Source organism: Silurus aristotelis (assembly GCF_946808225.1).
Source record: "Silurus aristotelis genome assembly, chromosome: 18".
NCBI classification, from domain to species: domain Eukaryota; kingdom Metazoa; phylum Chordata; class Actinopteri; order Siluriformes; family Siluridae; genus Silurus; species Silurus aristotelis.
The window spans coordinates 19,463,398-19,480,438 of NC_139591.1; the positions used below are offsets into that span (position 1 = coordinate 19,463,398).

Sequence of the window (17,041 nt, forward strand, 5' to 3'; positions counted from 1 at the left end):
ATCATAAATATGCTGTCTGAATTGATTAGAATTGAATAAAACTGATAAAAAGGCAAACAGCTTCCCCTTTAAGAAGTGTAATTTCATAGGCCTTTCTAGAATGTGTCACTGCTGCTGGACTGACGTGTTGTATTATTTGTGTCCCTGCAATCTTAGCAAAACTAAATCATATCATGACTTCATCAAGCATAACATCATTCTAAAATCCGTCTGTATATTAGAATTATGATGATCTAATAATTAAAGAGTAAGAGTTGAGCATGGAAAATCTTGGGTATATTATTTTTACTGTTCCAGGTCTTTGCTCTTTGTTGAGATTTTCTGGTTAAGCAGCTCTTTTGGTTTACTGCAACATTCCGTGCCAAACCACGCAGAGCGGCCCGGTGGACGATCCCTTTTTCCCCATCCTCTTTCCTCATAACATAACATTTAGTGATGGACTTTTGCACATTCCTGCGATTCCACAATGTCTGGGTTTGATTTAGACCTCCATCATCTATTCACATCACCAGTTTGGTTAGTTGAAACCCTTCTGTCTATCCAAATGGAGCTACGTTCAGGTCGAAATATCTGACTTAAGAACCACAAAGTGTTTTCCATTACAGAAGCTCGTGTAATTTTCTTGATATTTATTTATGTTTGATAACTGAGCCAAATACATCATGTTTCATTTATTGATTTATTTTTCAGCCAAACTGAAAATGTATTCTTTTTCTCTGTCCCTCACAGACTCTGGAAGTGCGAGTAGAGGACGTGCGTATTAGAGCCACCTATTCCCAACGTAAGCGTACTCCGATCACAGAGGGCTTTGTGGAATTGAAGGATGAGGGGAAATGGAGGCAGATCTGCGACGAGAACTGGACTCAACAAAACAGCCGTGTGGTGTGCGGCATGTACGGCTTTCCCGGAGTGAAGGGCTTCAACACTAAAGCCTACAAGTAAGTCAACATCAAGTAAGGTCCAGTCTTAGGGAAGTGCTATGAGAATTGTTTTATATGTTAAAACATTTCTCCTGCACGCTGGAGGTCAAGAGGTTGAGTCTTGTCAAAGCCACACACAGAGTCCAAGAAAGCAAAAAGCAGCCCTGGGTCATATGTGAACTCATGAATACAAAACAGAGTAGTCAGGGTTTCCATTATGCAAGCAGCAGCTACAATAGATTTCTGTGGTAAATAGCTATTTATTTGATGAAAGAAAGAGTTAACAATATTTGATCCTCATATATAGGCTGGACGTGTTGTGTATTCTGAGATGCTTTTTTTTTCCTCACCACAATTGTAAAGAGTGGCTTCTGGTTATCGTAGCCTTTCTCTCAGTTCAATCCAGCCTAGAAACTTCGCTTTGAACAAGATTTAGCAAACCGCATATTTTCCAGTCCCTGAAAAACTCTGTGTGACAACTTTGGGTGATCAGCTGATTCTGAAATACTCAAACCAGGTCATCTGGAAGCAACAACAATGCCAAGATCAGACTCTCTGAGCCAAATCACATGGTTGATCATTCCCATCATAAGTACAATAAGTTTACTTATGGATTATTGTGATTTCATTATATATTTCATATTATACATACAATTTAACCAGTATTTAAAAATGTGAAAGTTCGTACTCGTCTAAAAATTCCAAAAAACTTATACAGCGATCGGGCATAACATTATGACCACCTGCATATTATTGTGTTGGTCCCCCTGTTGCTGCCAAAACAGTTGTGACCCGTCGAGCATTATCAGCATTACCTTCAGCAATTTGAGCTACAGAAGCTCGTCTATTAGATTGAAGGACATGGACCAGCCTTCGCTCTCTACGTGCATCAATGAGCCACGGCCACCCATGACCTTGTCGCCGGTTCACCACTGTTCCTTTTTTAGAGCACTTTTCATAATCACTGCTATATACAGTTGAACTACCAATGGTGTTTTCTTTACAGAGTTTTTATAGAGAGACTCTCTTTATAGAGTCTACCACACTCTACATTTATAAACTGTGAAATCCTTCATAAGAAAATCTTCAACATGTGTTTAGAGTTTTTCTGCTCTAGGCTTTAAAGTCCGTGTTTTAGAGTTTTTCTACTCTGGGCTCAATGGTATGCTTTGAAAAGGTTCTGGCTGTTCTTTGAGTTATGATAAAAATTTAAGTGCTGTTTAAAAAAAAAGGAATACAATTAAAATAAATTTGGACAATTTCCAGAGGTAAACAGAAACCAGTGTTGAGATGGATTGTATCTGACATTAAAATAATTTACAATAATACAACATTTACCTTGCTCTATGTGTTGTCTGAGTGACTTTTCAACACACTACTGTATCATTCATTCAAAAATTCTACAAAAGCTAAACAGTATACAGAAATGGAACGAGCCTTGAATTATTTCTGGGGAAAAAACCACAGACTGGGTGTATTTGTGCAGAAATGTGTACAACGGGGGTTTTGTATACTTATTTTTAGAACAGCGGTGTTGTCTAGTAAACACTTGCATACACTGTGGTGTTTTTAGACATGTCTGCCACCTAGAATACCTCCTAATGTCAAAAGCAAGACGTTAAAAAATAACAAAGGGGTATTTGAAAAATTTCTACAAAAATGTTTGCTAAGATACTTTGATTTGATGTCTAACATTCAGTTGAAATGTTCTTTTCCACTCAGGAGAAAAAGCTTTTACAAATTATGTCCAATCAGCACCAAATTTGGCACACACCATTTCAAGCCCAACATTGACAAAAGTGATCTAAATAATTTTTTTACACTCCAAATGAATTGCTTATAATAGGCCATCAAATAACACGAAGCCAGCTAATATTTGTAGGCATTTTCAGGACCATGACCTAATGCTATGCCACACATTATTTTTTTTTCAAAAACTTCAAAGCCTACTGGTCAGAAGGTGGAAATACACCTTTTTGGTGGAAATAGACAAGCCTACATCTAGCTGCCTTTATTGCTACTCCAGGACAAAAGTGTGTCTATACGTCACCTCATCTGGCTCACATCGTCTTGACACGCAGCTTTCCACTTGTTCCTCCAGACCACAACTTCTACAAGCAGAGAATCCTACTATTAAAAGTACAATCACTTATGAACTCTTTTGCCCAAATGTATGGCTCTGTTTTTCATGCAGCTTACTCCTTATTATTTTTGGATGCATGCTGAAACAGTGATGAAAGCAAGGATGGCATTTTGGTCAGAAAATTATATTTTTATGTACATATGATTGCAGCCCATAAATGTTACACTCATGATTAACTCTGTTATTTTACATCGATCAGGCATAACATGACCACTAACAGGTAAAGTAAATAACACTGATTATCATGACACCTATTAGTGAGTAGGATATATTAGGCAGCAAGAAAACATTTTGTCCTTAATGTTGATGTGTTAGAAAGGAAAAATGGAGAAGCATAAGGATTTGAGCGAGTTTGACAAGAGCCAAATTGTGACGGCTAGACGGCTGGGTCAGAGCATCTCCAAAACTGCAGCTCTTGTCGGCTGTTTCCGGTCTGCAGTGATAAGTTTCTCTCAAAAATGGTCCAAGGAAGGAACAGTGGTGAACCATTGACCAGGTCATAGGGGGCCAAGGCTCATTAATCAAGTGGGAAGCGACGGCTGGGCCTATTTGGTCCGATCCAACAGATGAGCTCCTGTATCTCAAATTGCTGAGAAGTTAATGCTGTTAATGTTTGATGGGTCAGAACTCTTTTGGGAGCAAAAAGGGACCAACACAATATTAGGCAGGTGGTTATAATATTATGCCTGATTGGTGTAAATACCATATTTAGTTCTCTGAACTCACTATCTGTTATGTTATAAGGCATAAATTGTGGTTCTGTAAGTAAAGTCATTTCTGTGTTCTCAGGCTTCTGTCTCAGCGCAGAAAGAAGAACTTCTTTGGTTTTTCGGTGAACTGCACTGGAAATGAAGCTCAACTGACCGAGTGCAGGATGGGCAAGGCACTGAAAGTCGCAAAAAATCTGAATGCCACGTGTGCCTATGGAATGCCTGCCGTGATCAGCTGTGTTCCCGGAAGAGCCTTTGCACCCACACAGTCCTCTGGATACAGAAAGGCCTACAGAGCAGAGGTAAATATATACATTTACATACACACACATCTAAAGGGAAAGGGGTAGATCAATGGTTTATATGTTTGGGTTTTGATCAGAAGGTCTTGAGCTCAAATCCCAGCATCAACATTGTGCCCCTGCGAGACTCTTGTGCAAAGCCCTTTGCTCTGGATAAGAGTCTCTTCAAAATGCAATAAATGTGTATAAACCTAATGTTGTTTACTCTTCCAATCTGTCTTTTTCAAATATAGCCCTAAATTGAAACAACTACGGTTTAATCAGAGTTTCTACCATTTTTGACTTTTTACCAGGAATCCCCGAATCACCTGAAAATTATGATTTACTGCATTCTCAGCTAAAACAATGACAAATGTGAATATATGCACCAGTTGGTAAAGCTAATTTACAGAACAGAAAATATGTGAATTTTTGAGCTTCTGTCTTGTGAGCCATTTATAAAACAAGTGGGTCAGATTGTGCACAAGAGTGCAGACTTTTGGTCAGAAAACAATCCATTGTCCACTGTTGTATGCCTGTTTTTTATGGTAAATATATGTTTTTATGGTTAAGAATGCTTGCTTGCATTCTTTTAAGCAAAGCTGGGACTGTTAGGATGTTCCCTGACTCACTTTATTGCTGAAGCGAAGTACAGGAAGAAGTTCTCCAGTGTAAATTCTACAACAAGGAGATCACCGTGTAACCTCTGGTACATGCTAACTCAGTAGCTGGCACGTGCCTTCACACACGTTTCCAGTTTGTCTGGAATGGTTTTAATAAGTGGCTGGACTGTAGCCTCCTATCCAAATACTTGACACACTCAACAGTGTGTGTAACCTCAGATTTTTCCTCCATCAGCCCCGAACCTTCTCGGACAGGAAAGCCGCAACCAATTTCATGTCATTTTTTTTTCAATGAATGGTCTCCATTTTTCAACATCAAGCTCATGAGCATTTCAGCAGTTCCTGGCGTGCTTGTAAGCTTCACAGAACAGTGTATCGCACAAGGACTTCCATGAAAATGCTTTGAAGGTTCTGGATTACGTAAGATTCCAGAGTGTTCTGAATACACTCTGATTGTGTGTTTATATAGTGATCATGCTTCCAGACAGATCCTGTCATCTGCAAGCACTCCGTAAAGAGAGTGAGACAGTGCCAAGTAAACACAACATTGCTTTAGGTTCACTTGCCTTCGGAGCTGAGGCGTGGTTACACTCGCTTATAGTTACACAAACGGCACTCACACATAACTTTTTTTGTAAATACGATTAATTCATCTTTTGTGAATGGGTTGAGAGAAAATAACCACTATCAACCAACAGCATAACTGCATAAGAGCATAGCATCATTGCATAAGGAATATGTGTGTATTAAATTTATATATACCATATATTATAGCTGTATAAATCTTTCAGTCATATTCAGCTTTATACTAGTCAGGATTCCTGTGGAATCTTTGAGCTCATACAGGAAAAACAGTGTGTGAAAAAGGAATACACCCTGGGTAGGAAGCCAAATAATTGCAGGGCACCATGAACACACACATTCACATCTGTAAAGGTGTAGCAAATCCACTTCCTGTTTTTTTCTCAGAGGTAGGAAGAAATTAATGAAGCATGAGGAAACCCATATGGAAATGTGAAGAACATGCAAAACTCCAAGTGACAGTATACAGATCTAGATTGCTAGGCTTTTTCTTCTGTGCTGTTAATGTTGCTGTTGGCATTGTGACTTGGCATTGTGAAGCGATTGTCCATTCATTTAACATTGAGACCGCTGGACATAGGGCCCAAACCCACAACCTTGAGATTAAGATTATTGTTGGCTATCTTAAATACCCTGTTTCTCACTACATCCATGATCTTTCTAGCCACAGCTAAAATATTTATTTATCATCAACCTGGAGCACATGTTTTTGTCTCAAAAATTCTGCTTAAATGGTTCCATCTGTTTCATGAAGTGCAACAATGCCAGCAGAACAGGACTAAAGATCAACATGAGGATTAGACTGTTTGTAGATAGAAGATGTTTTATTATAGGCAACCTCAAGTTGTTTAATCTTTGGCAGAATTGTAGACACAGAGTAAAAAAAAACTGAAAACAGTGGCTAGAAATAATGTCATGTGATTGAGTATGCAATTGTTGCTGACTTAAGGACATTAAACTAAAATAATGAAATTAAATAAAATAGAGGAAATGAGATGAATTTTTAATATAGTGTTAATGTTAAAACTCATGTCAACTCAAGGAGTTTTTCCTTGCCACTGTCATTTTAAGCTAGCTCGTTGGGTTTATACTTCTTCTTCTTCTTCTTTTTCTTCTTCCCATTAGGGGTCGCCACAGCAGATCATCCATCTCCATACCAGTCTGTCCTCTACATCTGACTCTTTCAAACCAACTACTTGCATGTCTTTCCTCACCACATCCATAAACCTCCTCCTTGGCCTTTCTCTTTTCCATCTTTCTGGTGGCTCCATCCTCAGAATGCTCCTACCAATATACCCCATGTCCCTCCTCTGCACATGTCCAAACCATCTCAATCATTTTCATTTCTAATCCTGTCCATCGTTGTCATCGACGTCCTATACATGATCTGTTTTTATGAAGTGTATCAAGAGACTTTTTTTTCTATCATTTTCCCAGCAACCTCTGGTGCGTCTGCGTGGAGGAGCGAAGGCGGGCGAGGGTCGAGTGGAAGTGCTGAAGAACGGCGTTTGGGGAACAGTGTGTGACGATAACTGGGATATGAAAGCCGCCAGCGTAGTGTGTCGAGAGTTGGGCTTTGGCACTGCTAAAGAAGCTCTAACTGGGGCACGAATGGGGCAAGGTGTGTATCGCTTACTAAAAAAAGTTTATGCTACATAACAAGCTTCGTTTTGTTCGGTCTGCATATTTGATAGCAAAACGACCGCCGTTGAAGTAAACCTTTTAATAATTAATGAGACAAAAATTTTTGATAACTTAAACATAGCTATTAAGTTTTGTAACATTGGAAAAGCATAGTAAGAGTGGAAATGAGACAGCAGTGTCATAAAAATCGGCATGGTAAAATTTCCTCTGTGATGAATAATGTGATCTAGTTATTTTTTTTAAATGTGTTGGTAAGTGCTTTAGAAGAGACTCAGCTAAGTTTAAACTGTAATTATTCCTGTCCTTGACATGCTAGCTGAACTTCTGTGGGTTCTGCAATATTGAGAAACATCAACAATGGCTCAGTAACGTCCCATTTGATAAATGAATCCCACAAGAGTCAACTTTTCATGTGGAATCTTATAGAAAACACAAAAACATAGTATGGGTTTAATGATACTTTAAAATGTCACTTTAATGAAACTGATGTGATCTATTTAACAAAACCGAAATGAAAGAATGAATGGTTTTCTGTTAAATGTGGGCTTATAATGTTAGCATTTAAAATCATGACAATTTACTATACTTTTTATTTTTCTTCAACTTTATGTACAATGAGTTTTAGGTAAACCATTAATAATTGCTGGAGGCTGCAGTGCAATCTTGGAGATCTATAATAAAAAAAAACAAAAAGAAAACAGGAGTAGCAGACAAAAGTGGACTTCTTAGAGTCTTGTTACACCATCTGTTCATATCAGATAACCACATGTTCTTCAGTCGTGTCCAAAATGTTCGAGTGATGATTGAGAACGAATCCCAAATTGTCATCGGTCATTTATTTAAAAGACTATCCATCTTTTAATTCAGTTTGTACCGTTAGAACAGTAAAACAGAGATAACGTATTAAAGGTGCAGTTATATTTAAAACTTTTTTTTTTTTTGTCTATTAGATGAAACTACAGATTTAATGACACATTGCCAAACTTTTCCAGTCGCCATCTGACTCCACCCCCTCTGCTTAAAATAATGCTGCATTTGAGGTCAAGTTGCAATTTGTAATTTCCCATCTACAACAGGAAAAAGCCACCAGAAACCCTATCACATTAAAAACCTGTCAATTTGGGGAAGACTTTTTTAACTTAAAGTTCCTTTCCTGTTGACATAGTGACATCAGATCAACATGGCTGTAAACATGCTGTAAACAGTGCCCTACTTTTCCATTTAGAAAACAAACTTAACATTTTTTTTTTTATAATGATATAATTTATTCAACACATTTTGTACATTTAAAAGTATACCTTCAAGCAAAGATGTGTTTGCCTTTTATTTATTTAACCACTTTTAGGACATTTAGAAAACCGCTTTTGGAGAATACTACAGATAACTTCCTGATCCTTAGTTATTTACATTCAATGGACAAAGACTACTGTGCTTCCATTATTTTGTTGCTTATTTAGCATTAAGTCCTATTGGAGCACGTCTGCTGTTTATTTCTCTGAAATGACAGTGCCTGCCAAAAGTTTGGAAACACCTAGTGTTTTTGTTTTTTGAGACACGTATATGTTCCTATTGTTCATATGCAAGAAACTAGTTAAAAAAAAAGCCCAAAACACAAGATTTGGAAAGTGAATGACTGGAAGAAAGTTCTGTGGAGAGATACAAGAGTACAAATTTGACATTTTTGGCCTCTAACAGAAGAATTTCTGAAAGATGGAGAACAGGAGAGATGATGTTAGCAGACTGCCTCATACCCACAGTCAAAAATGGAAGCTTAATGGTTTGGAGTTGTTTTGGAGCAGGGAAGGTTGGAGACTTATTCCAGGTGAAAGGAAAACTGAACCAACATGGCCATCATTCCATACTTCAACACCATGCAATTCCGTCTGGACCACTAATTGGAAACAACTTCACCATGTAACAAGACAATGACTTTGAAGCATACATCCTAATTAGTTGGCCCATTAATTTTAGGCTCTAAGCATAATGTGTATCTGCTGTCTTTTCCTATCTACATGCAAGAACATGTAATAAAGAAGAAAATTAACTTTTCACACTAAAACTAATCTAAATGTGTTGTGTGTTTTCTGTGTGTTTTTGCGTAGGAATGGGCCCGGTACACATGAACGAGGTGGGGTGCTCAGGGTTCGAGAAATCCCTGACTGAGTGTTATTTTAACAAAGAAGCTCTGGGCTGCAGTCATGAGGAGGATGCAGCTGTGAAGTGTAACATCCCTGATATGGGCTTCCACAACAGGGTATGGACCATTCTTTAGAAATAACCGTTTTAATCACAAAAAAATGGAAAATCATTGAATGGAATTCATCTCCCTGCAGTAAAATCTATAAACCTTGATCTTAACTAACCCCCGTTTTCTTAATTCTTTTGTTCAAAATGTTTATAAAGTCACTAAAAATGTGAATCTTTGTCAGCGTTGAACTCACAGTCTACCACAACTGAATTCTAATCTTAACTCCTCCTGCCACGTTACGTTCAGCTGTTCTAGATCCAGACGTGTTTTTTCATACAGAATGATACATAGCAATGTTTTGTTTAGTCTAAATTGTTTCCTTCTGATTCTATTTCCAGAAATTGTTTTAGTTGTTTTTTTTTTTTTTTTATTTACCATGAATAGGTTAGCTTGTATTTTCAGCTTATTTCCGTCAGGTTGCTCAGCCATGAAGAATTTCCTCTCAGGTTTAATTTAGCAATTATTTTAAGTCAGCATCCAAAAGGAAAGAATCGTATGTCGGTTTGGTGTGTTTGGTCTGGTGGTCGGGTGGGTATGGTTTATATATGACCTCATGTTGTTTTTAAGTCTAGACTTTTGTGGTCATAAAGTATGTCAACGCCTCAGGGTTCGAGCACACCGTCGATTGTTCTCACCGAAAAAACATGTTGGAAAAGCAGCAAGCATCAAATCAACTGCGTTCGGAAATCATTAATTTTAATTGAGAGCTGGTAATTTACATTGGCCAGTGAAGAAGTGAAGTGGGAATGGCCAGAGAAGGAGATCAAACTGAGCAGAGTTTAGATGGGAGAAGATTTGGTGATTCTGTGACACTTGTTTTTCTTCCTACAGCAGTCATCATTTTCATTTTTTTTCTGGAAAATTATCTTTGAAAGCATTTAATTAAATTAAATATAAAAACATGTGTTTATAGGAGGAAAAGATCAGTGACAGAGTGGTTTCATGTGGCAAAACATTGTCCTTATTTTTTCTTTAACACCAAGACCGAAAGGGTGTTATTGCTTTTATACTTTGGCAAGTTTGCCAATGCTAACAATTTGTATTTATTTAAAAATAATTGGGATACTTACTATATGTTTATAGTTACATTTATTGCTATGCAATGTCCGAACATTAGTTCATAAACGAAGCTCGTGTTATAGCAGCTACAAACATTAATTCCCTCATAGCCAGAAACCCTGATCTCCACCTATGATATGCCTTATAGCAACGCTATAGCAAATTTAATCAGTGTCTTCCTGAACATTCATAGTGTAGAATTAATTTATTGCACGCCGGATTAAAAAAAACATATTGAATGTTAATTGAACACAAATGTATAAATACATTACATAAAAGAAGAAGTGTTTGCCAGCACGCACTACACACATGAGAACATCAGCAATAAGACGAATCCTTTGCATTTATTTCCAATTCCATGAAAGGACTGGATGATAAACTGTGAACAGGCGCAGAAGGCAGTACGATCTGCAGACATCTGAAATAATCCTAGGTCAAAACCAGTGACCCTACAGAAGCACACATCCCAAAGCAAAACAGTAATAATGACTGCATGAGTTTCTTAAACGAACAGAATAAACACACGACAATGAATAAAAAAGAATGAAAATAGTAGATGACAGAAAATAGTAACTATTAATCTTAAAAACAGCTTTTATTTCTTCTGTGCTGTTGGTCTTGGCAAGTTTGAAAGCCTTGTGTCAATATCACATTTGGCAACAATCGCTTAGTTCCTGAATGTTCTTGGATGTCATACAGCCTGAGATTTAGCAATTAATATCATACCACAGTTCTGTCTTATTTTTTTGTAATCAAAAACATTAAGCCATGTATAAACCACACCCACCCAACCACCAGACCCTTTTCTTTTGTTTGCTGTCTTTGCTTTATTACATATGGTGATACTAATTACTTTATTTAGAACAGCAGTCAGGTAACAGTCAGGAAAGCTGTAATTCATATAAAGGGTTTAATTAATTGTGTATGTTCCGATAGATTATATATACAGTAACAATATATACAGTAAAGAATATATACAGTAGTGAAAGTTTTGCAACGTCTCTGAAACATGGCAAGCTGCATCCTTATTTTTGCCCTAATGTAAATGAGCTGTTGTAACAGAAGCTGAGTTGTTGCATAGAGGTTCCATAGCTTAAGTGTTGCTTAATATATATATATATATATATATATATATATATATATATATATATATATATATATATATATATATAGATGCATTTACTTGTCACATGTAACTTACAATACAGTCAAATTCTTTCTTTGCATATCCCAGCATAATCGGAAGCTAGGGTTAGAGTTCAGGGTCAGCTATGATAGAGCACCTCTGGAGCAGAGAGGGTTAAGAGCTTTGCTCAAGGGCCCTTGAGTGGCAGCTTGAACCCTAGACCTTCTGATAAGTAACTTTCTTAGTTTCAACCTTGCAAGGAGTTGTTGCTGATGATTTGCAGACTTTGTCCTCTAGTTTCTCTGGCACAGACTTAACATGAGCCTCTGACTGTGCAAGAGCCTTACCCATTGAACTACCACTCCCAGTAAGCACTTTCAGAGTTGCAGATATTGGGTAAAAAAAATCTAAGTAACTATTGGACAATTTCTGACCTGTCATTTATTTTTGGTGAAAAATAAATATTTGGCGAAAGTTGGGTCTGTCCAGCTGTGCTCCTTTCCGTGAAGAAAAATTTCATACGAGGAATTTCACTCTGGATATTAAAGCCTACCACAGAAACAACTCTTGCCAGAGTATTTTGCTCATTACTTTGGATAATGATGCTGTCTGCGTTGCTGAATCTCAGAGCAGCTTTTCATTTTGCAGACTACAATATTCTCCTAGAGAGAGTTCTGATCACTAAATCATATGTTGCTTAACTTTGAGTAAACACTAAATGGGCCCGGTTGTTCACATTGCAGCTGCGTCTGAGCGGAGGCCGGAACCCGTACGAGGGCCGCGTGGAGGTGCTGGCGGAGAGAAACGGCTCGATGGTGTGGGGAACGGTGTGCAGTGACAGCTGGGGAATCATGGAGGCCATGGTGGTGTGCAGGCAGCTTGGATACGGCTTTGCTAATCATGCCTTTCAGGTGAGAGGCAAAATTTTTTCTGTATCGCAAAGTATTGTACAACACATTCATCATTCACATGCATACAGCAAAGGTTTTAGGCAGGTGTAAAGAAAAGCTGTAAAGTTAGAATGCTTTCAAAAATATACATTTTATTTATTATATTTTTTAAATTTATTTTATCAAATTACAAAATGCAAAACAAACTAAGAAAATTCCAAACCAAATCAATATTTGGTGTGATCACCCTCAATGTTTTTTTTTTGTACACTTGCATGTACAGGGATTTTGCAGGATCAGAGTCAGGTGTATGATTAACCAATGACACAACGCTGGTTCTAATGATTATCAGTTTCATATGTAGGTTGAAACACAGTCAATAACTGAAACAGAAACAGCTGTGTAGATGATGCAAACTGGGTAATAAACAGCCAGATGAAAGACACATCATGCTTACTTCTGTTCAACATTGGAAGATATCCAGCAGTGCCATCAGCAAAAAATTGGAAGAAATCAGTGGGACATAGATACACCCATTTACTGTGTGGAGAGTTCTGGAGAGAAGTGATTTAATAGAAGAATTGTGGCAAAAAAAATCATACCTGTGACATAGAAACAAGGCTAGAAGCCTCAACTATAAATGAACACATAGGAACTGGGGTGCAAAAAATATAGCCGAACTGATGAGTCCAAATCTGAAAATCTGGTTGTAGCAGAAGGCCATTTGTTTGCCAAAGAGCTGGAGAGTGGTACAATAATAAACAGTGAAGCATGGTGGAGGTTGCTTCAATTATAGTCATCTAAAAAAGTAAGATCAGTTTAGGCTTTTTGTATGTACAGATTATAAGCAACAGTATCTGCAATTAACTTTTCTATCAACTGAAACGGACGGAAAGCCGACGGAAAGTCGATTGACGTCATGCTGCTGCGCTCAATAAACAGCTATATTTGTTAATGATTTAATAATCAGCTTTTTATAAGTGTGTATGAACGGATTGAAAGTGCTCATCCTGATGTCTCAGTAGGAATAAATATGCTTGAGCGTCGGTTCAGTAGAATGGAGAAACCCAACTGAGAGCAAACTGAATGGCATTTATGTAGAAATCAGTTGGATAGTCTGCTTTAGTACTTCGGATTTTTAAAATTGACAGAAAAAATGCTTTATTCCATATGTGAAAATGTTTTTCATATACACGTTTTGAGGCGAGGTTGGGGGATGATGGAGGGAACTGGGAAATGAGGCGTAACACGATTTGTTCGGGGACACGTGTACTTTTGCAGACCCACCACTGCTGGCCGTGGACCAGTAATATTATACCAGAGTTTGGATAAGACTGTGATAGCAGCACTGAACAGTGTGTGTGTGTGTGTGTGTGTGTGTGTGCGCGTGTGTGCGTGCACGTAAGCTTATTCTGGCCGCAGTGGGCTCGTATGGAGGGGTTTATGAGTGGAAACTGGACCAGTCCACACTGCCATCATGACTTTTTATGAAAATAATTGTGTAAAATTGGCCACAACTTTAAATTTGAGTTCCATAACAGTAATGGTGTGTGTGTGGGTGTGTTATGTTATTTAATTAGCTCATGCAGAGTATGTGTGCGTGTTCAGATTCAGAACATCTTGAGCAAAACAAGATTAATAATGCGTGTCTTGAAAAAGGAAGAGAGATTTAAAGCATGCCAAGAGATTATCTGGGAGCATTAAAGAGGGTTGGAGGAACCAGGGAACAGAGGGAAGCAGGAGGAGAGGGAGGAAAAGAGATTTAGGGAAAGAGACTGATAGAGAGAAACAAAGGCAGAGTGAAAAAAGAGAATAAAAAACTAAATATGTAAGTTGAATGGGGAGAAAGAGAGAGAATGTTGTAATAGTGTGTAGGAAATGCAGTAGAAAGTGATTTAGACAACAGGATTCAGATTATATGGGTGAGATCGAGAAAGGAAAGGACGGAGTGAATGGAAAATGTGATGCTGTGTCCATTGAACCAGTGCAGTGGGGGTATGACTCACACAAACACACACACACACACACACACACACACACACACACACACACACACACACACACACACACACACACACACACACACACACACACAGTGACCTAGAAGGATTGAAGAATATACAATTAATTTAAGAGTATTTATACACACACACGCAAATGTTAGGAGTACTTATACACACACGCAAATGTGCATACACACACACACACACACACACACACACACACACACACACACACACACACACACACACACATTGCATCTTTGTATAATAAAACATGCACATTGACTCTTGACATCTTTTCCAAAATGTTAGGAGATTTCTTTCCAATGCACATGATAAATTTCCAGATGTTTCTCAGCTGTGTCCATGCCATGAGCTCTGTTCTGTGTTTATGTGGAGCTCTCTGGTGGTGACACACTGCTACTGCAGCTTATGTTGCACTTTGGGATGGTATTAAGTAAGTAGGGGTCCCCAAACTTTTTTTTGGTGGATGGATACTGAAAAATAATTAAAAAAAAAATCATATCCCTCCATGTAAAATAATACTGAACTTTATTTTAATTTTTTTTAAGTGCTGAATGATGCAAATGTGCTGAAGAAAAAAAAATGAATATAGTAATTAATAAATATAATTATATAATTCATAAATTATAAATAATAAATATACAGCGCTCAGATTCGCGTGTAAAAACCACCAGCATGTGGTGTCATTGATTCACCTCTAGAGGCCGCTCTTGTAATGACAGTGGACTGGAAGAATGGATTTTTGCTGAAAGCAAATTGTTCCAGCATTTACGGTGCCTCGACCTCTGTTAATTACTAAGGGAAATTTTAATGTATACTAAAATTATATTTTAAATTAAATGTACGTTTTTGGACCCCTGGTATAGGTCATAATGCTTATGCTGATGGTCATTCATCTGTGTGTGCAGGAGACGTGGTACTGGCAAAATCAGGTTGGCAGTAATGCTGTAGTGATGAGTGGAGTTCGGTGTTCAGGCACCGAGATGAGTCTGGCTCAGTGTCTCCATCATGGGAAACATGTCAATTGCCCCAAAGGAGGAGGACGATTTGCTGCTGGAGTTTCCTGCACTGAGAGTAAGCAGCATACACACACACACACACACACACACACACACACACACACACACACACACACACACACACATTCACACAATAATGTATGTGATTACCGTATGTCTCAGGCGCTCCAGACCTGGTGCTAAACGCAGAGATCGTTGAACACACCACGTATCTGGAGGACCGGCCGATGTACGCTCTGCAGTGCGCTCACGAGGAGAAGTGTCTCTCCAACAGTGCCAACACAGCAGATCCGTCCTCGTACCGACGGCTGCTGCGCTTCTCCTCTCAGATCCACAACAACGGCCACAGCGACTTCAGACCCCGCAACGCACCCCACGCCTGGGTGTGGCACGACTGTCACAGGTGAGTGTCTTCATTACCTTGTTTTCTCCACCAGGTAACCATAAGTCAGCACTTCTCATCGTAAGAATGACACATACACAGAGAATAGCACCAGTTGCGCAGCTCCGCAAAGGATGATGTCTTTTGCCACAATGACTTATGAAGGCCAGTGATCCCTGTGACTGTGTGTGTAGCATTAAGGCTGCAATCTGTTGGCTTGTTACAAAACAATTCTTAAAAGCTTTTGATATCACCTCATATCAGTAACACTTTCCAATGTTATTTTATTAAAATTTTTCCTCAAGTTTAAGTATTTCATAACGATAATAGCCCTGTACCCTTTACCACATGTAACTATTGTGTGTGTGTGTGTGTGTGTGTGTGTGTGTGTGTGTGTGTGTGCGCTAGGCATTACCACAGCATGGAGGTTTTTACTCACTATGACCTTCTGAGTATGAACGGCACTAAAGTGGCCGAAGGGCACAAAGCCAGCTTCTGTCTAGAGGACACCGAGTGTGTTGAAGGTTAAACACGCACACAAACACACCCTTAAAAAATTTATTTTGTTTAGTATTCATTTCTTATTCATTTCACATCTGCTATTATTGTAAATGATGCAACATATAAAAGGTTTAATCATTACGAGAACTTAATGGTAGATAGTAGTGTATATATGTATATGATGTATAAATAGAAATAACAGATGCCAGTGTAATTATTAGTGCACCTGTTAGAATAATAAACACTTAATACCAAATTCCCGGGTTTGCATTTCCTCTGCAGGTATACAAAAGCGTTACGCATGTGCTAATTTCGGTGCTCAGGGGATCACAGTGGGATGTTGGGACACGTACAGACACGACATCGATTGCCAGTGGATCGACATCACCGACGTCAAACCCGGAGATTATATATTCCAGGTCTGACAAACTGCTTCATTTTCTTCCAAAAAAAAGTACAGATGATCCTGAGTTACGATGGTTCATCTTACGATTTTTCACTCTTACAATGACAAGTGACAAAGTGACAAAATTGTACAAATATTTTCGTTTCGGACGTCTGCCAAAATGTAGCAGCCCACTGTCATGTACAAATATACTGTATAAATTATACAATATTTTACTGTAAATTATTCTGTTTTGATACATTATATACTGTAATTTGTTCAATTATTAACAACTTACAGTATACTACCTCACACTGATCACCATTCTTTAAGATTCCTGGGTCTGCTAGGCCATGTCTCAACTTTTTCAAGTATATTTTCAAGTTATGATGTGGTCATCGGAACATACCTCCATCGTAACTTCCTGTAAAGAATTCCCAGATAGTGAAAATGTGGGTCAACTGTGAACCGGCAAACACTTAATGAACAGAAATAATTGAA

The 17,041-nt window shown here is 38.2% G+C and overlaps 1 protein-coding gene across 1 annotated transcript in view; it reads left to right on the top strand.

Annotated features, from left to right (window-relative positions):
• loxl2a (lysyl oxidase-like 2a) overlaps positions 1 to 17,041 on the top strand; it is a 48,218-nt gene that overhangs the window by 27,746 nt on the left and 3,431 nt on the right. The window contains exons 4-12 of the mRNA XM_083568625.1: positions 730 to 938; positions 3,853 to 4,075; positions 6,697 to 6,880; positions 9,006 to 9,157; positions 12,080 to 12,247; positions 15,162 to 15,327; positions 15,435 to 15,675; positions 16,063 to 16,178; positions 16,438 to 16,574. Coding sequence (XP_083424751.1) covers positions 730 to 938; positions 3,853 to 4,075; positions 6,697 to 6,880; positions 9,006 to 9,157; positions 12,080 to 12,247; positions 15,162 to 15,327; positions 15,435 to 15,675; positions 16,063 to 16,178; positions 16,438 to 16,574 — 1,596 coding nt within the window. The remainder of the gene's footprint in view (positions 1 to 729; positions 939 to 3,852; positions 4,076 to 6,696; positions 6,881 to 9,005; positions 9,158 to 12,079; positions 12,248 to 15,161; positions 15,328 to 15,434; positions 15,676 to 16,062; positions 16,179 to 16,437; positions 16,575 to 17,041) is intronic.